Below are 26,054 nucleotides of genomic sequence, written 5' to 3'. Positions count from 1 at the left end.
CTCCATCAGTGTTCATCAGCTAAATGCATTATCTCATCAGTCTGTTATCTGCTGAAGAGGTAACTTTTATAAGATCTCTATTATGGTTTTATTACTCTTTAGTCAGTCCTCATTTAAATCAGCAGTTCTCACTGCAAAGGGGCTCCTGATTGCTTTACCTGACATTGTACAGGCACTTTTCCCCATAACTGAACTTGAATGGTTGCTCTTGACTGCAAGCGGAGCCAAGTTCTGAACATGGGCTATGGGGTTCCTTCTTGATTTTCACAGGGAGACCATGAAAAGCCACTGGAAAGAGAAAGAAAATGTAATTAAAACCCAAGTACAATATTAACAATAAGCCTTCTCAGGTAAGCTAGACACTGCTAATTAAACACACGATTAATTAAACCATTGTAATACTAAAAACAATATAGGAAATAAACATCTCAAATATTTCTTTGGGTGTCAACTGAAAAATAAGACACCAGAAATCCTTCGCATTGGCTATTAGCACTTTTATTGTTTAATAGAATGATGGCCAGGATCCCATCTCATTAGCAGGAAAATAACAGCCCACTTATATTTGGCTTAACTACTGTAAATGTTGTCAGAGGCAAAATACTTCCCAGGCACCAAATGTTTCTAAGTAGTATTAGTGAGGTAGCTTTTAGCTATAAATGCAATAGTAGTTCAATTCAAAAAGTGCCACACAAACGACACCAAAATAAATTTCTCATATATCAGCCTCAAGGATACGATCAGTATTCTTTTTGTCCCACAGAATGCATGAATATTTGCAGTGAAACTTATGAAACTGGATGACTACATGTGCCTTTAGTTACAAGTAAAGTCTGAAAAAAATACACAAGAAATGGCTTCAGTGATTTTTTTCTCAAAAATAAGCAAGATAAAATCCTGGCCTCAGCAAAGTCAACAGTAAATGTGATAGAGACACACACTAAGAAAAAAAAAAACTCCTATTTTTTTAAAAGTTAAAAAGAACAGAGGGAGCGTGGCAGAAATGCAGCATTAATTAGAAGCACAAGTTGGTCTGGATTAAGAAAAAGGCCAAAGGTAAAGACAAGGTTAACCAGCACATTAGTTTAAGCCAGTCAGCTTTCCTTATTTCATACCCAGCCTTAACCAAAATTAAAGCAGAACAAAATTCAAAGTTCATCTGACACAGACCAAGCTAAAGTAAGATGCTGGGAGGACAAAGGACTAAAAGACAGGTATGTAACAGCTTGAAAACACCCCCCTCAAGTTTTAAATAAAATGAGGTTATAAGGTTGGGAGAGTTGGGAGATCAGTTTTATCTCTGACTTTTGACGTTGTCACCAAACACCGTAGTTTGAACATCACACCTGACACAGACACTTGTGCCTCCGTGGAAATTTCCCTATGTGCAGCAGTCCCTGCTAGAGAACCTCAGCACTAAATCGGGCCGTTATCATATACCATCAAGTAGCATCTTGCCCCTTCCCTTGCACCCAAACTTAGGAAAGATTTTCTGATACCACTGCACCTGCGTTTCGGTGGGGAGGGGAAGGTAAATGAAATGCTGTCTAAGAAGTGAGCACCACAACCAGTCAACTCAGATTTACAAGTCTCTGTAGGATCTGGATTCCAGGTTCTGGCCACGGGTTTTCCCCAGTTCAGAGAACTCTCAGAAAGGGGTCCTCTCGCACCCTATAGCTGATAGGTCCTACCTCTGCCTCTCTGCTCCAACATCTGCAAGACAGCACTGCAGATATATTTTGCCACATATTTTCGCTAAGCTCACAGAAATAGTCTCCAAAACTGCTACCATCCAGCTATTCTACTCGGTGGGTAACAGTCAATTACCTGGAAAGATGACAAAGGAAAAGCAGACTGTAAAGCAGGTACACAAACACATCGGCACAGCACAGGAACTCAAGAAACAGAGATGAATAGTGGAGAAATGTCACAAGAAGGAAAGAACTCTGAATAAAACTGTCTGAACTCGCACTAGAATAGAAGCCCCTACAGACCTTCTTGAATCGAGATTCTCCAATCTAATAATCTAGGAAAATGCAGCCGGGTCAGCTTTTCACCATAACGGCAAAGCAGGCTGAAACCCAGAGTTTGTTTTGGGTTTTTCCTGCTGAACTTTTAGGGCTGACTCTCCTCAGATAACACACACCAGGCATTTCAGGCACACGATGGGACAGTGCAGAGGTAGGCCACCTCTTTTGACTTGAATCAGAGAATTAAAAGACAACGGCAAGAAGGCTCTTTTTTAAAGCCGGTATCACGTTATTCGCATGCAGGCCGCACGCCGCTCCGTTTTATTTTTTATTTTTACATTTTCAACTTTGCTACTTCCTCGGAGTTAATCTGTTATGAAGAATTACTTCCCTTATTTATTTTTAAATAAGGGGAGTAGAGAGACTCCCACACCACAGCCCTGCGCGGGGAACTGGCTGGGTATTTCATCACCGAGAGCCCGAGCGTCTGCTAACAGGCAGTTTTCCAGCTCACTGGCACAGGCACAAGTGAAAGCAGCACATTCATTTTGTGCAATTTGCTTTTACCTTCCCACATGGAGTTGGTGCATGTAAAAGGCTGTTAAGTACTAAATTATTCCTTATCAAATCACCATCATCTGGAGTCATGATCAACACTAATTAAATTACTTTCGCTGAACACGGCTCCAGCCTGCTGCCTCGGCTGCGAGGTACGTTTTATTTTGCTTACTGTACAGTCCTAGCGAGGTACAGGGCACAGTGCTAGAAGGCATCTGTGCTGTAGTTTTAATTAAAGTTTACCTCACCTTCCTCCCAGCTTTATAAGCTAGGGTAAAGTGTATCAAATCAAGTAGGTTAACGCCTTCATTTCATTTAGGGAAAGCATTACGGGTCCAAAGTGATTTTATATTAGATCTTTATCTTAACTACGGCCAGAAAGATAATGTAGCTGTAAAATTTAAAGCCTTCCTCGGGCAGTCCCCTGCCACAGTCACCAGGCTAAGCTTTAGCTGTAACTCCTTAAGAGTAGGCTTTTAGAGGCAAAAAGGAAAAAAGACAGCCTAAGAAAAATACTCACTGCATTTTGGGGTGGGGGGAAGGCTTTCTTGACCTTTCAAACCACATCTTAAGCCTGGCTTAAGGTGACAGACTTATTCCAACACTAAAATTTCAAGCATTCAAAACAGTATCATCACCAAAACCCTCCACCCGGCAACTCTTCATTTTAGTGTGACACTCATTTTATAGCGCACCTATTAAAACAGATTTTAAACATACACCGTTCTGCTAAGCTGGATTTTATGCTGTGTTTTCAAGCCGTTTTCTTTTGAGGAGAAGCGAGGTTGCTTATTTATACAATCTAATTTTAGTGCGGCGTACCAAGCTCCCAACACAGCCAAATTAACAAACTGACATTTCAAACAACCAGCTCCTCTCACCACTTCTCTCTTCCTGACGGCAAATTCATTTTACTTAACCCCCAGAACGGAGTCTCAACCCTATTAAAGTAACGGGCACTCTGCCTTAATAACGATCTTATTAAGAAGTGACCAAGGGCCAAGATTTCATCCCGAGTGATTACTTACAAGATAACTACCTCCGAACTCGAAAGGCAAAACAATCTTACAACGTGTATTTAGACGGATGGCTTCAACACTTCGGCTCAAGTACTGGGGAAAGTCAGGTTTATCAGGATGGGAAGGGACTCAATCCAGACCCCGTCTGGAAGCTCCCCCAAGCCAAGGCGCAGATAGAAGGCAAGCAGAAGGACTGCTACCATCTGTGGCAAACTGGTTAAGGTATAATGCATCACTGTATGCATATTTTCTGCGCGTAAGTATATCTATCTGTAGCTGCAGAGTAAGAGGGCTTGATACACAACGCGCTGTTGGACAGCCCTGGGTTTTATACAAAACCATCATAATTTCACCCCGAAGTCAACTCGCACAGAACGCGTGGAAAAACAGGGTGAAACCTGCTACCCCTGGTTCTGAAGTGCTGGTCTCCTTTGCTATCCGTCAACATCCTAATGGCCAAACATTTCGCTCATAATAGCACTCCAAGATGCAAACAAATAGTAGTTCTATTAAAAATTCCGAAATTAAAGGAGGAATGGGTTTGTCTCAGAGGAGACTGATTTGTATACTTTCCAGCCTGAGAAACAGGAAACGTGCCACCTCTGTGCAGATAGAAATGCATCCCTTCTTTTGAGAAAGCCCCAGAAAGGCATTGCATCAAATATAAAAGCAAAGGTTTAAAATATTTTTCAATTCAAAAGTTGATTATTCAAGATGAAGAAGAAATGAGGAATATTTTATGGGAAATTGCAAGTCATTTATCCTTTAAGCAAAAAGTTATTTCATTAATTGTCAAACTTCGGATTCCTGCCCAGCACACAAAATAAAATCTGGTTTTATTTTCCGAAGAAGAATTGATTTAAACGTATTTTTAAAAGGTCTGAAATATTACTGGTAATTCAACGACGCTGCCTAATGGCAGGCAATCTTGACTCCACTGACCAAAGAGAAAAAGACGTCTTATTATAAAACACTTGTAGGGCAAGAGCATTTACTGTATGGTATAAAAATCAACTGACAGCAGCAACCTTGCCTGTGCTAGTGAACTCCGATGTCTCCTAAGTAATACTACATTCCTGTGTATTGAGTTGGAGGACTTTGTGTACCTGCAGAGAAAAGGAAGTAACTGGGGAAGTCACGGTAAGTCATGCCCTGAACATTTCTGCTGCACGTTTTTGAGCTGCTTTTCACATTTACGCTCTCAAATCACCCTCTAAACCTCATTTAATAAATAGATTCATTCATTTTTATGACCGACTGAGGCGAAAACTGGTAATACCCAGTGCAAGTTTAGAGAGATTTCTTGAACACATTTGAATAGAGGGGATTTTCCTAACAGCAAGATGAAGATGTGAAAACGTTTAAGTAACTGCCCCTACAGCTCCAGGTGCTGGACTGACTGAGGTGACCCGAGTTAGTCCTTGGTGAAATTTCAAAAGCAAGAAGAGAAGGCCCCTGTAACTGATAAAGCCAATACTGTCACACTTTAAATCTATCTCCCAATACACACAGAAATGCAGCAGGCACTTCAGAGTCTCTCCAAGATTCTTTTCCAGTACATTTACCTCTGCCAAGCCCTCCCCTTCCCCCAACACACAAAAATCCATTACTAAAGGGTCTAATCTCAGCTATCAGCACAGAGTGCCTTTTATGGAGCCATTAAACCATTTCTCTTGTTTACAGTGCCTGAAGAAAGATGTGAATTATGTCTGTGACAAAACAGGCGATAACATTTCTAAACTGCTATCAAAATGCAAACTGAAATACACTTAAGGACAGGGACCCTAATTCGTGTTTTTGCAATTTTCCTCACTCACTATAACTTAACAGCACTCACCTGATGATTCAAACAAATTATTTACGTTACAAGTACAACAGGTAGGCATTTTAATAACAATAGTAAAAAAAAAATCCTACTTTCAATAAACGAACGGTTTATTGAACGGTTCATCAAGGAGGGTAAAGTGCTGGTTGCTTCTCAGGTGATAGTAATGACCTGGGTGCTCTTATCAGTAGACATTTAAAAAAAACAATCCAAACACAACACTGAGGGTTCATATGAGGCCTGAAATGCTCTATTTCTGCAACAGTTACTTACCATTTAAACCATACATTCTAGAGGTATCTGAATATCTGATGAAATGAGCTACAAAACTAAATACTTTCTACATGACCTTTTAAGTGGGAATGCCAGGCTTTATAGATCTTTTCTGAAGAGTTTTCAAAAATGTGTATTTAACTTAGCCTCCAGAACGCAGAAGGCTATTGTTCCCTATTTATTGATCCTTTATTTCTACATCATTTTGATTTGAGCTGCAGACCTCTGTAAATAGCTGCACTCTGAATTTCAACAACCATTTAATGAGCATCTGATTAAAGACAATGGGATGCTGGAGCAGTATGCTCTTCCCATTTCATTCCACTATACAGTAAGATTACAAATTTTACCGGTAATCTTTGGGATGCACTGGAGGAATTAGCTAAAGCAGGTACTAGACTAGCTGACCATTCCTTCAAACTCTGGAGGTTACTCCTGCTGCTGCAGCTGAAGATGGCACACAGCCTAGTATCCCAACAAAAACTGAAATAAAAACACCATGCTGGAGAGGTGACAGATGAAGAGAGGCAGGAGGACGGGAAGACAGGCAAGTCTTTCCAAACTATTCCCAATCATTTTGAATTAAAGCCTACACATACAGGCCGCTGCAAGACCTGAAGGCAGAAGTAACCCCAAGCATGGATGACCAAGGCAATCTCTTGCCTAGACAATGCCCAAAAAAACCCTCCTGTTTCTGACTGCTGCAACAGCTGCCAAGACGAGCGAGACTTGAAGACTGTGGACTGATTTAAAAGAGGCTGAAGAGATTACATCTACCCAGGCTCCAACCAAGTTCTTCAACCATTTGATCTATCAAAGTCGCCACTATCAGATCGTAGCTGAGCTCCAGTCAACTGGATTTCATTTAGGTCCTGCTCTCTGCCAGATATTGGAAGAAGCCGGTGACAAATTGGATATCTGACACGCAGATGTGTATCACCACTGTGGTTTCAGAGACTATCCTGGCAGTTTATATAAAATCTGAACACAGACAAGAGACCTGAGTTTTCACTATCTCACAAAAGAAAGCTCCTAGAAAAGCAAGGGAAAAAAAAAAGAATCTAAGCGACCGTATCAAGTAACTCTTTGAAGAAGTGCATGATCTTGGTATTATTCTCCATTTTCTGGTTGCATCTAGAAAACCAGAACTTGCTTAAGACGCAGAATTCGGCTTGTAAAGACACCTGGCCTCCATCTAGCCCCACTGAAGTGACCATTCACCTGAAACAGAGTCTGCCTGTGTGTGTTTGGGTGCTGTGTGTGCCCACACCGAGTCAAATGGAAGCAAGCATACTCTGCAATGATACATTACATACGGTCAAAATACGTGTAATATCACAGTAAAGAGCACTAAGCTTTTTCCTCTTCAAATGCCTATCTCTAACTGGGGAGAAAATAGGGAGGCAGCATGCAGAAGAGAGGAACAAGATCTAAACGTCTAAAAACGCATTAAAAAAAAAAAAAACAAAAACCAAACTAGTTCTTTCCTACTGGTGATCTGGCTCTAAGTCCAGGGAAGGAAATCTGAGGATAGCCAGTATCACGGGAAATGCTCTGCCACCCCTCGTCTTGGTGCTCTTTCCCAGAAAGTGGAACTTCACGACTGGGCAGCACTTGGCAAGGCTGGTAGATATGATTCCATCAATTCAGTCTTCGCCTTGGCTTCGGATCAGATCCTTCCAGCCCCTACCAGCTCAATAGATAGAAACAGCATGGGACCTCATTTTTTGGAAGCTAGTTCTGAACGATGAGCCCAAGCACCAGCTTTCAAAGCCAACTGGCAAGAATAGAATACGTGGGCAAGATGGATCTATTTGAGAACCTTGTTTAACAAAAAGAAAATACCAGCTTTGAAGTAATCTGTCACCTTTACTGGAAAATATGCAACTACAAATGCACTTTAATAACAGTTAGAACTCACTCTGCAAAATGAAGCAAATTGCTTATTTTCTCTACCAGCCTAAAGCACACAATACTGTGCATGTCAATTAACGGTCTACTTGAATACTGCATTGCACGAATGCTACATAATAGTATAGTCTTTAAAATCCTCAGGGGGTGAGAAGGGATGGGGGGGATGGAGGGGAAAGAGAATAAAAGGCAGCCCAAAATTGTGGGATTTTGTCCTCAAAGTCTACATGGACTGTTCTCAAGATGATATGGTATAAGAAAAAAAATATTGACTCTCAATTTGAATTAGGAAGAAGTAGCAAGCAGGTGAAGATGAACTGCACTGAAAGAAGGAATTTATTCCTGTTTACTACTAGATTCCTACAACCAATACTGGGAAATTCTGAACCTTAAAATCTGCAGTAATGCATCTGTATTAACAAGAATTGTTTGTTAAAATAACTTTTGCTTGCTTGGGAGTAAGAGAGGGTTTTTTCTTTTCTTTTTCTTTTTTTTTGCAAAAAGCACTACAGATTAATGACTAGAAGACAAAAAACAAGTATTGATGAAAATAAATTTTAAATTGAGTCACCTGTTCATCTCTAGATTATGTTATTTCTATACGTCCACCATAATTTTTCCCAATCTTTACTATGATCCAGGATTTATTATGAACAGGTAAAGAAAAACAGAAAAAGCCAAAAAAAAAAGGTTGAAGGGGACAACAGAGATGGGTTCACTCTATCTACAGCACATCAAAGTTGCAGCACTACCCATAAAGCTGGTTTATATGGGGGCATCTGTACACAGGGAAAAGTGACCAACAAAATCATCATTATAATGCAGATACGTCCCACTTTCCTACAGCACTCTTAAATATGATGCTCCTTTCCCTGTTCAGCAAAGAAATTCTTCTGGATGCTTCTTCACAAATGGAAACCAAGTGACCTTCTTTAACTGACGTGCTTTTCTAAACCTTGTGTGCTAAGGCACTAAAAATTTTTGCCAGTTTTGATACTTCTGCCCAGCTAACCCAAGACACCCCCCGGCACCACGGATGCAGCCTTCCTGAGAGGTGAAGGGGTTCCCAGCCAGGGTGGAAGAGGGGGCACAATATCAGTGGTTGCACCCACACAGCTTAATAATGGGTTCAACGCTACAAAACCCTGTCTTTAGTCCAAGATATCCCTCATTTGCTTGTCTGTGCAGTTGCAATTTCTGAAACGTTCATTGGAGTTACTGAGGGTACACCTGCAGCTTTCTGCTGCGAGAAGTGCCGAAGGCACCACTGAGATAATTCAGGTATTTGTAGCCACTTGGCTTCTCATATAAAGGACCGTGCCAGCTGAAAATTGAAGGTCTGCGAGCATGTTCAGCGCAGCAAAAATTAAAAAGCCCACCCAAAAGGGTGAGCCACCTGGCTAGAGGAGCAGAGAGGGAAAGGAGGGAGGGAAGCTTTCAGTAAATATCAATAAAAGTCAACCTACTCCCAAGGCAAACTTTTCAAGAGGCTGTCAGTAAACACCTTGTTAGGACACTACAGGTCCTTTGGCATGAACTGACCCTCTATTTGGGCAGCTGCTAAGCCGGCTGAATGGCCACACAGTATTTGAAGACTGTCTCTATTCTTCTACCCCCAAGAGAAGGACCGGCTTGTCACCGTTTGGGTTAGCTGACCCCTCTTCTCCTCCACCCCCCCAAAGATTTCACCTTCTAGTTAAGAATTGTCTAGGAGGTATTTTCACCCAGTGGGAGCTGCAGTTAATGCCACGGCTTCTCAGCCTCACAAAGCAGCAATCACAGAATGGTTAGAGTTGGAAGGGACCTTAAAGATCATCGAGTTCCAACCCCCTGCCCTGGGCAGGGACACCTCCCACCAGACCAGGTTGCTCCAAGCCCCATCCAGCCTGGCCTTGAACCCCTCCAGGGATGGGGCAGCCACAGCTTCTCTGGGCAACCTGTTCCAGTGTCTCACCACCCTCATAGCAAAGAATTTCTTTTTGGTACCTCATCTAAATCTCCCCTCTTCCGATTTAAAACCGTTCCCCCGTGTCCTGTCGCTGCACTCCCTGACAAAGAGTCCCTCCCCATCTCTCCTGTAGCTCCCTTCAGATATTGGAAGGGGCTATAAGGTCACCCTGGAGCCTTCTCTTCTCCAGGCCGTGGAGGGGAAAGCGCTGCCAGAGGGGCTCTGCCTCCCAGCAAGGACCTCTCTCCAGGGCAAAAATTAACCTGCTGACAAACGCCACAGACACTGGAGAACTCCGGGAAGAAGAATACAAGGAAATTTGCAGAAGATTGGTGGGAGGGGGAAAGGGAGGATTAAGCCAGGAGGAGCCAACTGAGGTGCTTTGATGTCGGAGGAGAGTAGGTGAGGCAGGAGGAAGAGCTCTCCCTCTGCCCCTGCCCCCAAAATAAACACCGGCTTCGGGCTCTCTGGAGGAGGAAGCAGTAACTCAATAAAAATTAAAGCAGCTGCAATCTGTAGTAATTGGTCTAAAACCTGTGGATAGCAAAAAACGATTGGGGAGGGGGGAAATCTAAAGACTCTTTAATCCCTCTACAGTGAACCTGCAACCTCCAGGACCCCACAGAGAAAGAGGGTTGATCTTCATCTTCATTAGCTTTTGGTGTTAAAACTCTAGGAGATTTGTTCCTCCCATTACTTCTAAGGTAAGAGGCTCCACAGGCAGGATGCAAGGCCAGGCCATCCACCTTCAGAGCTCCAGCTAAAGAGGAAGGTCTCAATGTAAAAACCAAGCCTGGGAGAAAACTTAAATTGTATTCCTACCTGGGAATTATCAATAAAGTGAAATGCAAAGAGAAGGGCTGGCCACTACATCAGGGTCTGTGTGCTCTTCTGAGGACAGGATTTCCATTTGCAGCAATTTCCAAAATTTAATTTTAATTGTAAGAGGTAATGGCTAAGTACTACGTAACTTCCATTACTAAAATATCCAAGTGACATAATATCCCAGCGTTTTACACACACACTGACTTTCCACTTCAGGCAAATCTGCAGTTCGAGGGTTTCGTGTCTGGATTTTAATAGGTTTTGTAGAAACAGAATTATGAAGAAAACTTTGCAAATTATAACAAGTATTTTTGCTAGAAGTAACGATTTTGTATTTTTTCTATTTATTGTTTTAAAGGTATCGCCAACTTGGTATTTAGAAAAGCCTGCCCACAGCAGAAAACAAACAGGATCGCATTCTGCCTTCTTTCCTCTCTCTTATGGAAAAGTTTCAAGTTACATCAACCTAGGCTTTTTTTTTTTTTTTCCCAGTTCTTTTCTGATGTATTCATGACCAGAGCCAGCTATAGATGAGAAGGCTGCTGATCTTCTGCTTGCAGCTGGACAGAAAGTGAAAGAAACTGGATTTAATCTCTGGTTCTGCCATTTATTGTTCTTAATATAAACAGAATAATATAAACTAGAATCAACAGAAGGTTGATTCTAGTTTGAAGCAGCTCGGTCTAAGGAGCCTACCTTGAGAGATCCATAACCAGTGTCTCAGTTTGCTTCCCTGTAAAAACAGGAATATCCTCGTAATAAAAGAGCATCATAATAAAAGATTATCCTTAAGGATAATCACGCCTGTCTGTCAGCTATCTACTCAAGAATATGCAAAAGGAAGGGAAGCCAATAAATAATGACATGGACTAGACAGTGAGCTCTCTCCAGCATGAATTAAACAACTAATTTAAAAGATTATTTACAATTTGTTTTTATTTTAGCAACTCTCAATGCCGGGCACTAAAAGGAACAAAATTGCATTTTGAGAAGACAATTTTTAATTTCATTTTGCCTTTAACAATAAAAAGATCTATTCATTCATCAAAGAAGTATACACTAACTCAGGGTAGCTAATGGGATTTTTGTTTACTTCGTTGGAAGAAGGAGACTGTCACCACTCTAAATACATGCATCCTTCATGCTTCAACATTAAATTTTCACAAATCCTCACCAGTAAGGCAACTCCAACCGAACCAGTTTGTGGTTCAGTAAAGCGAGGCTGAAATCTAAATCTTCAGTTCACTAGCAGAAACCACTGCAAAAACCACAGTCTCCACTGGAAAAGGTGCGGGCCATTGAAATAAGTCAACAATAAAATTCAGCTCCCAAGTTTTATCACTGATTCAACAGGGAAACAAAGAAGCCATTGTCAGAAGTGGTTACCTCTGGGAACGTCAAGTCAGGACTTAAAAAGAAGTAGCCCCCTATTCAAAGATTCTTAGCAAAGTGCTCTTTGTGGAGCGGGGTGGAATTTTGACCACCTGCAGCCAGGCTCTGGCTCTCAGCACAGATATTTAAGGCTTCTGCAGGTACTTAAAGCGTTCTTACTGTATAGGGGACTCCCACTGAACATACGCTACCCATACACTCTCTGCACACTTCTTCTGAACCCAGCTGTTCCTTAAGTTATATCACTATTTTACAGATGCACGCAATCAGTAATACTTGACAATTACACAGCAGGTATTTTTCCTATATGCATGTATGCATATATATATACAGACATGTATATACAGAATACGTATATATACACGCACTGAGTGTACACTGTGTATATACACACACACTTGTACAAATCCAACTCCCAAATTCTAATCCCAAATGCTTGAAACTTTTGGTCTTCAGTGAATACTGACACTTTTCCAAGTCTCTTTTGTCTCCATTTACGTTAGTGCTTCGGTCATGTGAAATTTTATTTACGGATGGGTTAATAAGGAAACATTGGACTCGCTTTCAGCATGAAGACAGAGTATTAAAGAAAATTAAACTGTTTATCTTTTTTAGGTATACATTAGAAGCAGAAAGGAAACAACATTTGAGCAAAGAGGATCAAATTAGCAAGACTGGGAATCGTTTCTGCACATGTAATTTTTCAGATGTCCTTGATGACGACTCATAATATATAAATTTAAAGACAAAAACCTGGCCAGTCAGTAACCTTCCTATTCGGTGACTGCAGGACTTGGCAGTAAATGTCACTGCTAAAAAATATTTCACTACATTAACTTACTGGCAACCACATTTGCTGAATAAGTTCATAAACAGCCACGGGAAAAAAGACAACCTGAAATAAAGTTGCTAATGATTCACTCTCTTCTAACATGCATAATCCTCAGCTTACAGAACAAATAGATACGTTAAGAATAAAGATATCCTTTACCAAGACAGTTCACTTCTCTATTCACCTCATCAAGGTCAAACTATAATCCAGAAATGGGTAGGAGCAATGTATCAAAGACAAGGAGAACATGAAGAATAAGTGAAAAGAAAAGAATCATTCTCAGGGAAAAGACATGCCTTGAAAAAGCAACCAGTTTGCCATGTAGCAGTTTAGACCAGGTTTAGATCATTCCTAGAAAAAAAAACACTGACTTCTAAAACTAAAAAGAAAATAATAAATATCATTATTTATGCATATTTATCAGCTTATACGTGGCTCCACTGTAATGACCTCCCCGTACCAAAATGCACAGGACCAAACCAAAAAGACACAGAACCTGAAACAAGGGCTGTTTTCCCCACATGCTTACAGGGTGACAAGCTTTCCAAGGCTTAACTGAGGGTTTGAGGACTGTCACTCTCTCCTCCCTCTCTTTCCCCCCACCTTGGAAAACTCCACGGCAGTCTGTGGGAGAGCCTGACTTCTGTGTTTAAGTTGCTGAGGTAGGAAGCAGAAGGAAAAAAGACGAAAAAAAAAATGATACGGACTGTTATCATTTTAACCAAAGAAACCTATGAGATAAATGGAAGTGGATGGACTCGGCTTGCAGGCTGCCTCTTTGTTTCACGTCATCTCCCAGCTCGTGGATTTTCAAATCATTATTTCGGCTGCTCTTGGAACACAAAACACATTTTGCAAAAAAAACCCGTGCGGAAAGCAGCGTAAGGAGAATAACGGGTTTGTATCAAAATAGAATCACAAAGACCCTTCAATCTGCCTTGTTTGGTTTCTGTGTGAAAATGCAGTTGAAACAAATTTCTGCATACTTTGTTTAATACAACTGGAACCCAACAGATGCTCTAATACATATACATACTCCTGATGAAATTAACTAAACAACTATCTGTTTTACAACAGAAATAACTGCAGTGTTAAGAAAATACTGCCGTGACTGCAAGTTACAGTGTGAGGCTCGCCTGTATTTCCACAGATGGGATCTTCACCGAGTCCTTATGGGGAAAAGGAGGAGGGGAGGCTTCCTCAGAGAGGAAATGGAAGTTTTTTTTCAAAACTGAAAATTCAACGTTTTGAATAAAATATGTTTAATGTTTTTGTTTTTATGTAAACAGAACTTAGGAAGTGATCTGACAGCCTTAAGAAATTACCATTTGAAAGAAAAAAAAGGTCTACACGCTCCATCTTTGATCTACGAGACAGATTTATCACAGGACAGGATGACTGAAGTTTATTCATTAGCTGATAACCTCCACATGCAACCTAAGCCTTTAATCTGCAATAAAACAGCAAACAAGGATGGGGCTCCGAGGAAAGGAAACCAAGTCAGCTTGGGTGAGCAGGGACACGGCAGTGGAAGGGCAGGGGACAGGGAAGGGGGACAAAACCCCACAAGAAGAGCCCCGTCCAGCTGCTTGGGTTCCTCCATGGGAACTCTGAAAGAAATAGCTTCCACCTTAGAAGTTTTAAAAATAAAAATAAAAATCAAAAGCTACGCACTCGATGGGGTCCTGTCATTTGTTTCACGGTGCTATTGCCACCATCTGCACTTACACAGTCTGTGAGCCACTACCACAGTCCAGGAGAACCTTCAAAGCTGGAAATTCAGTATAAAAATAAAAGGAGAAAAGCAAAATAAACAGAAACTTCTCATTAAAATCAAAGCAAACCCACAAATTCTCTGCCATCAGAATCACAAGTTAAAGGCATTACGGTCGACAGCCTGCCTTTGGTAAAACTTTTTCAAGAATTAAACCTTGCAGTTATGGAAAAGGTCGTGACTTTGGCACATTTCAATATTTCCAAAAATCCTCTTGAGGAAGAGGGAGAAAAAAAATATCCATATTAGCACAGGCTAATGCCCAGCCATGAACCACAAAACGAGCCCACAACCAATTCCTAATTTCTTTTGAATGAGAAATAAAAAAAAAAAAAAAGAAGAAAAAAAAAAGGAAAGTTACCAGCTGGTAACAGTTTCAGTCCTGCTTTAAACAAAGGAAACAAGCGCTCAGGGACACAATGAGAGAAGTGAGGCTATCTAAGGCAACTATGAAGGGAGATAAGGTGGTCAGCATCGACTCCTCCGTCTGACCTCTCCAGCTCTTACAACAGCCCTTGCATTGGACTCCCTTTGTAAAATGCTTTTTGAGATGTCTAGAGAAGTGATCATTAAGAAAGCTGTGTATCTCAGAGCAGGATGATACATGCATTGCTGTACCTACTTCAAACCCAGAAACAAAGATGTTAAGCAACATGCCCAAGGTCATGCAAAGCCAAGGGCAGGAACAAGCCACGGAGCCGCCCGACTCTCACAGCCCTTCAGAAAGGATCCCTCACAGCTGGGCACGGACTAAGACATAAAAATGTCTCTCTATTTGACAAAGTCTGACCTAGGAAAAGGAAGCAGCCTCAAGACTAAGTGGCAAGAAACAAAACACAGCTGCAGCAGAAAGCCCCACCAGGGAATGGCACCAAGAATAACCAGCACCACCTTGTAGGTGTATTTGCCGGACTTGCATTACACCTAAAGACAAGGTCAATCCAGCCACACAGGCTCTAAAAACAAAAAAAAAGAAGGAATTTGTTAAATAAAAAAAACCCCCAAACCTGAAAACATGCTGGTGTGTGCAACTTGCCATGCACAGAACACCAAAACACTACCAACTGCAATTTCTAGGACATTGTGCACCACCGAGACGTGAATACCAGCTGCCTTCGCAGTGAATCATCACGTTAAAAAAAAAAAAAAAAAGAAAAAGAAGTTGTCTTTTTTTTTCAGTCCACTAATTTTTTTTTTTCAAGAAGCTGCAAAATTAAACTATTCTGCATCATAAACAAAAATAAACCCAGTAAACAGATCTCCTTTTAACTTCAGTAGGGCCCATCAAAACTTATATTTTTCTGATGTTTTCTGCTTTGTTTTAATTGTGTCCAGGGTTTTCTCCGAAACGTGTTAAAATTAGTGAAAATTAAGCTCTACCGACTGCTCACCAGCTCTTGCTACACTGCAGCAAACAGAAAGTGTGCTCCTAGTTCTAAAATTCGCTTTTGAAATTTAAGACACAGAAAGAAGAAAATAAAACAAACTGAACATTTTTCACCTGATAGTGCAAAAAAAAAAAAAATCATGATTTTGTATACTGCAAACATGTAAATAAATACTAAAGCTTTTCCTCATTTAGACTGCATTTGGAATATCCTAAGCCATTAGTTAAAATGACAGAAGAATACAGCTACCTGAAGCCTATGTAAAGAATCTCTCTTTAACAGGCTTTTAAAGATTGCAAGCCAGAGCATCTAAAAAGCACATCCCTGAATAATTTAAGGCTCCTGGCATCTACATTGAAAGAGCTCCTTTGCTAAACCTGGAGGTAAAAAAAAAAAAGAAAAGAAAAAAAAGACAGAGGTAAGAGAAAGAATAAAGGTCATGAAAGATCAGCGACAAAAATCACTACTAAAAAAGTATTTTTCCTCTCTTAAAGTTTAATCAGACATGGAGGAGCAGGGATTTTACAGCCAGCCCTTCCCATTTACTGTCAACAGCTGTGGTCTAACATTAACATTTACCCCTTGGCAGTGTTAAGTTAAGGCTGTGACGGTCAGGGAAACAATACAGGAAGAAAATGAAAGAGGATGGAAAACGACCAAAAAGGTGAAGCACAGCACAAACCCACATTAGCAGAAATTCAGTATCAAATAAAAAGTAAAAAGCTAAGAGTTTATCATGAATTTTAAACGAGTAACCTACATTTTTGGGCGAAAGAAGAAAGATGAAGAAAAAAAAAACAAACTCTAGAATAACAGACCAATGTAAATACATATTCTTAAAACAAAACAAAACACAATTATGCTATTAAGACACTAGGCAATCTGGTTTGGTGCGGGGTAATCCCCATTTATAACCAGTTGTACCAAGGTCGAATTACAAATCAGTGTATTGTTGACAAGACCAAGTTTTCTCTGCCAACTACATCCTTTTAAACATCAGCAAATCCTACCTACTTCCTCTTGTGTCTGTCATAGAAACCATCCAAACAATGGGAGCAAGCAATCTTCACCTCAACAGCTATTGACTTCGAGCAAACTTGAGCACTCTATTCATTTTGACTCCTGGATGGGAAAGTCCTCGTCGTTCTACAATATCTGAAAGCCTGGCCACTGATTACGACCAGTTCAGGATCTGGCTCCTCCTCAGTATATGAAAATGGACTCGAAACAATAGGAAACCTTATCTGAGGAAGTTAACACAGGTCACCCTTCTCCACACATGAATACTGACTTTGTAAATACAGAAAAACAGCTTAACTAAGCCTTATGAATTAGGTAAGAATTTGGGGGGAAAAAAAAAAGTGTCACATACAAAATGCTGAAGTATATGAAAATGGACTCGAAACAATAGGAAACCTTATCTGAGGAAGTTAACACAGGTCACCCTTCTCCACACGTGAATAACTGACTTTGTAAGGACAGAAAAACAGCTTAACTAAGCCTTATGAATCAGGTAAGAATTTGGAAAAAAGAAAAAGTGTCACATACAGAATGCTGATTTTAAAAAAGAAACCAACAAAACAAAACCAACAAGCATTCACCTCTTTGGAAAAAGAGATTTTGCATTTTTGCTTTATACAACTTGTCACGTAATTGCTAAAAGAAGAGTAACTTGGATACACAGCAAACAGGTTAGCTGAAGGATAGAAGCAGATTCAGAACGGGGCAAAACCAACCTGCCCGACACAAGGCTTCCAAGTAAACACCTGTAAAAGTGACCAATCCTCCTTTTTGTGGAATTTTTGTTTCTTGTAAGAATGAAAGTGAGAAGAGTAAGAAAATTACACTATTCAATATGTAACTGTGATATTTTTCCAGTTTAATTGCAAGCCAAAAAAAAAAAAACATTCTTTCCAATACACACCTGGATGGGAAAGTCCTCGTCGTTCTACAATATCTGAAAGCCTGGCCACTGATTACGACCAGTTCAGGATCTGGCTCCTCCTCAGTATATGAAAATGGACTCGAAACAATAGGAAACCTTATCTGAGGAAGTTAACACAGGTCACCCTTCTCCACACATGAATACTGACTTTGTAAATACAGAAAAACAGCTTAACTAAGCCTTATGAATCAGGTAAGAATTTGGAAAAAAGAAAAAGTGTCACATACAGAATGCTGATTTTAAAAAAGAAACCAACAAAACAAAACCAACAAGCATTCACCTCTTTGGAAAAAGAGATTTTGCATTTTTGCTTTATACAACTTGTCACGTAATTGCTAAAAGAAGAGTAACTTGGATACACAGCAAACAGGTTAGCTGAAGGATAGAAGCAGATTCAGAACGGGGCAAAACCAACCTGCCCGACACAAGGCTTCCAAGTAAACACCTGTAAAAGTGACCAATCCTCCTTTTTGTGGAATTTTTGTTTCTTGTAAGAATGAAAGTGAGAAGAGTAAGAAAATTACACTATTCAATATGTAACTGTGATATTTTTCCAGTTTAATTGCAAGCCAAAAAAAAAAAAAAATTCTTTCCAATACACCTTTTTCTCCCTTAGAACTCAAAAAGCTCAGTCATTGCAGAAAACAGGTTATGAGAAACCAAACAGCAATTTGTTTTTCAAATTTCATTATCTATCTTTTGTTATCTACTCCTTATTCTGCTCACTCTGAGTTGAACTACAAAAAAAGGTTTCTTGTGATAGGTATTCAAAGTTTTAAAAAAAATTAATAGAAAGTAAATGCAAGATGGGGCTTTGGATGCTGTGACCGAAAAAAAGAAGAACTCAAAAAGCTCAGTCATTGCAGAAAAGCAGGTTATGAGAAACCAAACTGCTATTTGTTTTTCAAATTTCATCCAAACAGGCTAGTTGTTATCTATTCCTTATTCTGCTCACTCCGAGTTGAACTACAAAAAAAGGTTTCTTGTCATAGGTATTCAAAGTTTTTTAAAAAAATTAATAGAAAGTAAATACAAGATGGGGCTTTGGATGCTGTGACCAAAAAAAAAGGAAAGGTTTGGAAGTGCAGACATTTCTAAGATTATTATGGTAGGAAGGACCTCTTTCTGGAAGACATAATGGAGTACCAAAAGAAAGTCAACTTTTGAGAGGTAAAGTGAAGTTTAAAGCATTAAAGGGAAGCCTGACATGCTGGATCCTGAGCTTGTAGAAATATGCGTAATTGCAGTAACGTCAATAATATCGCATGAAGTTATGCTAGTTGTTGATCTCACTCATAATATCTAAAGCCCACGCCTAACTATAAATATATATATATAATGTTTGCTTTTTGAAAACTGATTGAAGTTTAATAGCAACTCATAATTGAAACATTCATGGTCCCAAGCTAGCTTTGAAGTTAAATCCCTACGTGGATGAAGTGGACTGTATATCTAATCTAAACTAAATGTTTCCCTTAGTTACTAATACCACTGCAGTTTTACTCGTTAAAATCATTATTACAGAAAAGAAACACAAGACCCACAGCACTTGATCTTGGCAGTATCGGTCCCTCTGCCACCTTCCACATCTTTGCTTCAAGAGTTGACCGATTTGATGATTTGGAGGCAAGAAAGCCTGAACCAGAGCTTTCCAGCCCCGCTGCTGGTACCCAAGTTTCTCACCACCCCTTTCAGCCTTACAAGTTCCCACTCAAGACCACAAATCTGCTTTACGCTTCTTTCCTTGGCCATTTTTGAACTCAATTAAGGGTACTAAACACTGAACCTATGAAAGTTTGCCCAACCTCTCCCATCTTTAAAAAAAAAATAAATCAGAATATTATTTTAAAAACAAAAAAAAAAGCACCAAGTGCTCCTGCCAGTAACAGGGTGAGTACTGTACAGACCTATAGATTATATATAGTAAGTCATTATAATAGAGTTTGAAGGCAGGTTTGGATCCTAGAGAAAACAGCCACAATTGTGCTGCTTGTGCAGCAGTAATTTCCCCACGGCTTTGGTTATGTTGATCTCCGCTCCCGTTTCACAGAGCCCACAGCTACATACATTATATCCAAGCCTATGTCTGAAACTCCATAACCTTTGCCAGAGTAACTCTCCAGGAAGCTCTCCTGACCTTTACTTAAGATAAAGAAACCAACTGAAATGAAGAAATAAATGTCCCTTTGATAATACTGTGTAAGCTGTGGCTAAGGAACTTTGAAATACAACAGCATTAATAAAATAGCCATATTTGGAGAATTTCTTTATCACCAGAAGCAGCGACCAGCTTCAATGGAGCTTTTCATTCACAGTTCACAAATTATTTTCCAAGAATCATTGACTTGTTGTGTAACGATAATTGTGGGTTAATAGAAGCCCTAAGTGAACTTTGTACTCTTACACAAAGGACGTATGCATACATGACTATATTTGGACGCAGCGCCGTATGTAGGATAACGTATCTGAATTTCAACTAACAGAATAGCTTTGGTTTTCATAGTATAATTTAACATATCCAAAAAAAAAAAGTCTTTGAAGCCAGAAGTGAAAAAAAAAAAACCCAAACTGTTACAAAGGACAACTTGAAAAGTTTAAAGACCGTGATTGTTGATTGGAATATGTACAGGAACTTCTAAAGTAAAACTGAAATAAATTGTTGCTGTGCAGTTATACATCCAGGAATGAAAAAAAAAATCTTTTTTTTTTTCCTTTTTTACCCAGAAAATGCTGTTATGAATACTCCTAATAAATTCTTAACACAGTTTCTAAATAACTGGAAAAAATCCTCTAAAAGATTTATAAGAAAACTCACCAAGTCTAAATTTGGTTTTTTTTTGCGTTAAAGACTATTTTAATGCAATTCTTTCTAATCTCTCTAATTTTAATCCTAACATTTCAGTAGGTGAATGCTGTATTTAACAGCTATCTGGTTTAGTGAGCTGCAGTAATTCACTCTGAGAGGATAAATTACTTAAGTTATTTAGCAAAACGGAAAAGCCACCGTGCGCTCTGCCGCGATCGGCAGGCACTGCTCAGAAGAGACCTCTGACGATGGAGAGAAGCCTCACCATGAAGAAGAAAGATGCACAAAGATGCTCCAAGAACTCCGTGATTTTAGTCAAATAACATTTTTCATGCCATTTCTCTACTACGCCCTTGCAACCACCCAGAACATCAGACACAGCCAAGGGGAGCCAGCATTTAACACAACAGTAGCGCTTCAGCAGGTAAATGCAAGATTTGAGGGGTACAGGCTTAAAAAAAAAACAGTGAGTTTGGGCACATGTTAAGTAAAGTAGCAAGCAAAGCAAAGCATCCAGCTTAACCTGACTCCCGCCATTCAAAGGGAAATTTTGTCTGAGCAACTAAATGCCACGTGCTAAGAGGACTTAAAAAAGCTTCAGCAAGTGGCTGCATTTGATTTATTACGTGGAGAATTTTATCTATTTGTTTACGCGCAAAAGGAGGACCGAGGAGCCCCATTTCTGCTCAGCGGAGGTGCCGCCCTCCATCCCACACCATCTGATCCACACCAACTCAACACGCTCCTCTGCCCACTCCTCGGACACAGAAACTCCCCACACCTCCACAAACTGGGTTTTTCCTTCCTTCCTTCCTTCTCTGAGGCTGGGGAGGAGGGGGGGGGCATGGGAATTGCAGGAGAGGACACCCCCCCAACACCTGCTAAAGGTGACACCTTCAGCCCCAACAACTTCTTCTGGCCACTGGCTTTATCTACTGATGGTGCTGATGTCACCAACGGGGCGAAAGGAGCTGTCACATGACCGTGGATGACACAATAAATAACAAATACCGACAGCCAAATATAAATATACAAGCACGTCATTTTGAAGGAAAGTGATGATTTGGACTATACTTACAACTTTCAGCCTGATAGTCTGGCACAAACTGCTCGTCATTGTCAGGTACCCCTTAGGAAGAAAGGAAAAAAAAAAAAAAACACAAAACAAACAAACAAACAAAAAAAAAAACAACAAACACACAACACAAAAAAAAAACAGACAAAAAAAAACAAAAATGAGAAAAGAATTAAAAGAAGCCATTAAAGCATAAATAAAAACTCTTGTGCTTAAGTTGAAGCACAGCCGAGATTAAAACTAGGAATTTTTATTACGTTTGTTTTTTTTCTCATTGTTAGGTAGGAAAGTCAGGCAAGGGCATCATTTTGGTACCAGCGGATCCCCGGGGTGAAGCCGTGAGCAGCCCCGGCGGGGAGCGATGGGGACGGGGAGGCTGGCACTGCCACTGGCCCTGCCTCACTCCCAATAAACCCAAATCCTAGTGTTTTAACGCTTAATGCATCTTTAACCCCAAACTACCACACCTTCGGCTTCACTTCAAAGGCGACTCCAATTCTTCGTGGCCATCCGCCAACACGGTAGGGTTTTGTGTTTGGTTTTTTTTTTGCTTATTCTTTTAAATACTCAAAAAGAACTGTTTTACCCGACCATGGAATTCGTGGTGCAGTGATAACATTTCAGACATCGGAAAAAAAAAAAAAAAAGAATATTTCCTTAAAGCAGGCATCGTTATTAACATCCATTCACCTTGCGGAAGATCATCTTTGCTTGTAGGAAACTTTCATCACAAACCTGAGCTATAAAATACCATCGTTTCACGGTCTGCTGATGTGTAAGTTTGCATCTGTGGTACCACAGTTCCCCTTCATCGTGTACCTAAGGCATCTCTCGTACTGTGTTGTAAACTCATTTAGGCCATTTCGGCCACTGGACATCTGTTATAGGTGAATAATACAACTGAATAACTGCAGAACGTGATGCTGAGAAGCAGCATCCTCGGAGGACGACTGGTTCTGGGTACCTCCCGAGAGAGATCCAGCTCAGCCTCCCTCAACTTGGGCAGCTGCTCCTCAACATACACTAACTGGAATCCTCCCGGACAAGCTGCTCGGAATTATCTGTCCGAAAATATTTCCATTTACACAGTTCTTGTCTAAACATAAGCAAATAATTCATATGGTCTTAATTAAAAGTTAACATCTGCCGTGATCCGGTTTCCCAACAAGACTGGAGAGGTAAATACTGGTTATATAATCTTTTATCGAAACAGCGAACATCACACCATTAAATACATTAAATGATAAAAACATAACTTTAACACCACTCAGAACACTTTCTAAGTTTAAGAAGCAGACGCTCCCCTTTATATATGTGCAAGCGCTACTAGTTTTAATAGAATATATTTGATTTTAAAATACATACTTAAATATAATTACTCACAATTACTTTGAATGCGCACTACACTTCTCTTCATGGACCAGATCTCCACTCCTTAACTCAGGAAATATTTCTAATAACTTAACTGAGAGGTTTTTTTTTTCCAAGTTCAGAATCAGGCTCATTATACCAAAAAATTATTTGCTCTCAGTTTTAAAATAAATGTTTAAGGTCCTATTGTCTTAATTGCAGTAAGTACACCTTAAGAATAAATGATCTTGGGAAATCTGCAAACACAGATTTGAAAAGAAGTGTGAGCAAGACAAATACACAAAGTGCAATTAGTATTAGTATGAAAAAAAGCGTAGCTATTGTTGCTTTGCTATTCTTTTTTTTTTTTTTTTTTTTAATAACCTGTTCTTTCAGAAGAAACCAGTACCTCTGAGGACACGTTAGCTCCTCAAAGTTTGAAGCTGTATAAAACATGTATTTTACCAAACCGAATATTGCCATTATTTTTGATGCATTACGTTTCTCTTTCCTCCAGAGAAACCACGGGACTTTTACCAGAAATTAACTTGGGGACAATATGAGCCCAAATACTAACACTCTTGCAATTTTTGATACTTCAATAAATTCACTGCATGTCAACGTTAGGCATTTTCCTTACAAAAATGCCAAGTATTTGACTGTCACAGAAGAATCCAATCATGAAATGAAGGTATCCTACTTAAAAATCAATTCCTAAGGATTTCTTACATTTCCAATTGTTTTCGAAGGACTTGTGAGTACATTCAGAGTTAAAGCAATTGTATCAAGTACTTTCTTGTTTACAGGAGACGCATCCCACACATTTTTCTTAAGCCAGCTATCATTTTCAAATGCAGCGAGAAGGCTAGTATGGCTCCAATTTTTTATACACATGTATTTTTTATATATATACATATCTACGTATGTACGTATGTGTTAATTTGTGAATCCAGGATATCTGAAAAAGCCTAAAAGAAAACAAGCCCCCTCCTGTTGAAATGGGGAGGCCACATTTAACGACTGCAGAACTGGGACAGCAATCTTATGTAACTTTCTAGAGCAGCCTCCATGCACCGGACTGCTTTACCGACACTTTATTCTGGTTTTATCAGTTTAATTTGACTTACTCCAGAACAAATGTGTTGTAGAGATATATGTATGTATCAGTAAATGAAGCGGGTTTATTTTCCCAAGTCAAAGAGTAAGAAAAAAAAATAAAATACGTGTGGTTGAATCGTCCTGAAAAATCAGTATATTGCTTTATACTGTCATTACCACTGATTTGGTCTGGAGTAAACAAGAAAAATATACTTCCTTCACGGATCCCCAAAATTTACGAAGGCATATTTAACAGAGATCAAGGCGCATCGCTTTATCAGTACTCTAGAAATAGGTGGACACTACACTGTCAAAATGTATTTTAAATACAATATTGACATAACCTTAAAAGCCTCTGTAGGAAAAGTAATACAGCAAGTTAAGGAGTGTTTAGAACTCTGCCAAATATAAACAAAACAAACAACAACATCCAAAACCTTCAACCCAGGAACACACATTTCCTACTGGAATCTAATTTTAGGAGCATCAGTACCTTAGCAAGGAGGCTGCAAGCCTATAGAAAGAAATTAGAAGGACCCGCTAACTGCTGGAAATGAGAACTTGAATTATTCTTTTGTTTAATCTGGTATTATTTTTAAACCAGAACTGAAAGTGGCACATGATCACCCGCATCCCAATACACACACTTCTCCCACCAGCACCTCGCTGTGGGAAGGAAAATCACTGGGATACATTGTCCCATCACCCAAAGGGAAGAGGGCTCTCGTAACCTGAGCTCGGGTAATTAATTGCAGGGCAGGCTTTGTAGTGAATTAAACAGACAGGTAAAGACACCCCAACCCCGGTGTCCGAAAGGAGAATGTGAGTTGGGGTGCTGTGACTGCCTGCACGTTTATACACGTGTCCCATTCATCTCCTCTTTATTCACAAACACTGCCATAAAATCTTCACTGGTCTTCTGTTAACGTACTCAACACAAGACATGATGCATAAATCACCAAAACTTTTCTCTCTTTTTTTTTTTTCCTCCCCACTTTGCCAGTCAGAGGAAAATCGAAAAAGATCTCTGAAATGACCATCTAACTGAACAAGGATATTTCCCTCAGCTACTTAATTATGGGGGTTTGAGAAGGCAAGTATATTCCAAAAGACTAATAAAAGGTTTTGAAGGATATTAAGCACGTGGCTTTTACTGCTAATAGCAGAAGCAGCCACATTAGTTCATTCCACATTCAGAGCCATCAAGTCTCCGACTCCTGAAGCAGACAACATCTGCAGCACAAGCTGTCCAGCTCAACCTAGATTATTACCAAAAGTTTTCTTTTTTCCCCTCCTGATTATAGCTCTAATGTCTCAAGAGGGTTTGGGAAGTGTACCGAAATGTTAACGATGATCTTGAGGATGTTATGGGTTCAGGTTTTACAGCTCCACTACCTACCGAGTTAAAAATCACTTTGCCAAAAGCAAACGTTCACCGCACAAAAATACTTAATACTTTTTTTGGAGTTCTTAGAGCTTTAAAAAGCTGAACTGACAGCTCATTTTGCAAAGGGAAAGCAATTTGCCCCCCCCTTCCTTCCCCCTCCCAGAAAAAAAAAGTTTAAAACTAGGGCCTGTTAGCTTGGAAGTAAACAAAAATAAAAAAGTCCCCATTAACAAGCATCCAGGACAAAAGGAGTTAATATTTAATTAAAACCAGCTCTATCCACTGTAACAATGACCTGGAGCCAAACAAGGCAGAAGATGTATGAGTCATTCTTTCTGCCAGTGAATGAGACAGCTGATCTCCGAAGCCATTCCTCAAGACAAGCAGTCAGAACTGGAGTCCTGCCTCCATTCACAAAAACACAGTCCAGCATGAACCATGTGGCCCCAACCACAAGCTTTTCATGTCACACCCTTCCAGAAAGCTACAGCAAAGTAAACTTGAACTTTAGGCATAAACACACTGATTTCACTGCTTTGTCTCAAGACGCAGCGCAGACCTGGCCCAGGAACCTATTTAATAAATGAAAAGTTAAGCGAACTATAAAGGGCTTAAATTTAACTCTTCCTTTCCCCCCGGTCACAAACTGCTTCCCCAAAGCTCGGCTGCCCTCCAGGG

The 26,054-nt window shown here is 39.9% G+C and overlaps 1 protein-coding gene across 1 annotated transcript in view; it reads right to left on the bottom strand.

The window, feature by feature from the left end:
* ETV1 (ets variant 1) overlaps positions 1–26,054 on the bottom strand; it is a 74,249-nt gene that overhangs the window by 39,611 nt on the left and 8,584 nt on the right. The window contains exons 6-7 of the mRNA XM_014937861.1: positions 21,545–21,595; positions 159–288 (exon numbers count right to left, since the gene is read on the bottom strand). Coding sequence (XP_014793347.1) covers positions 159–288; positions 21,545–21,595 — 181 coding nt within the window. The remainder of the gene's footprint in view (positions 1–158; positions 289–21,544; positions 21,596–26,054) is intronic.

Source organism: Calidris pugnax, unplaced genomic scaffold, assembly GCF_001431845.1.
Source record: "Calidris pugnax isolate Ruff unplaced genomic scaffold, ASM143184v1 scaffold11, whole genome shotgun sequence".
Lineage (NCBI taxonomy): Eukaryota > Metazoa > Chordata > Aves > Charadriiformes > Scolopacidae > Calidris > Calidris pugnax.
The sequence above is the reverse complement of the archived record's forward strand: the minus strand, read 5'-3'. Positions and strand labels throughout refer to the sequence as shown.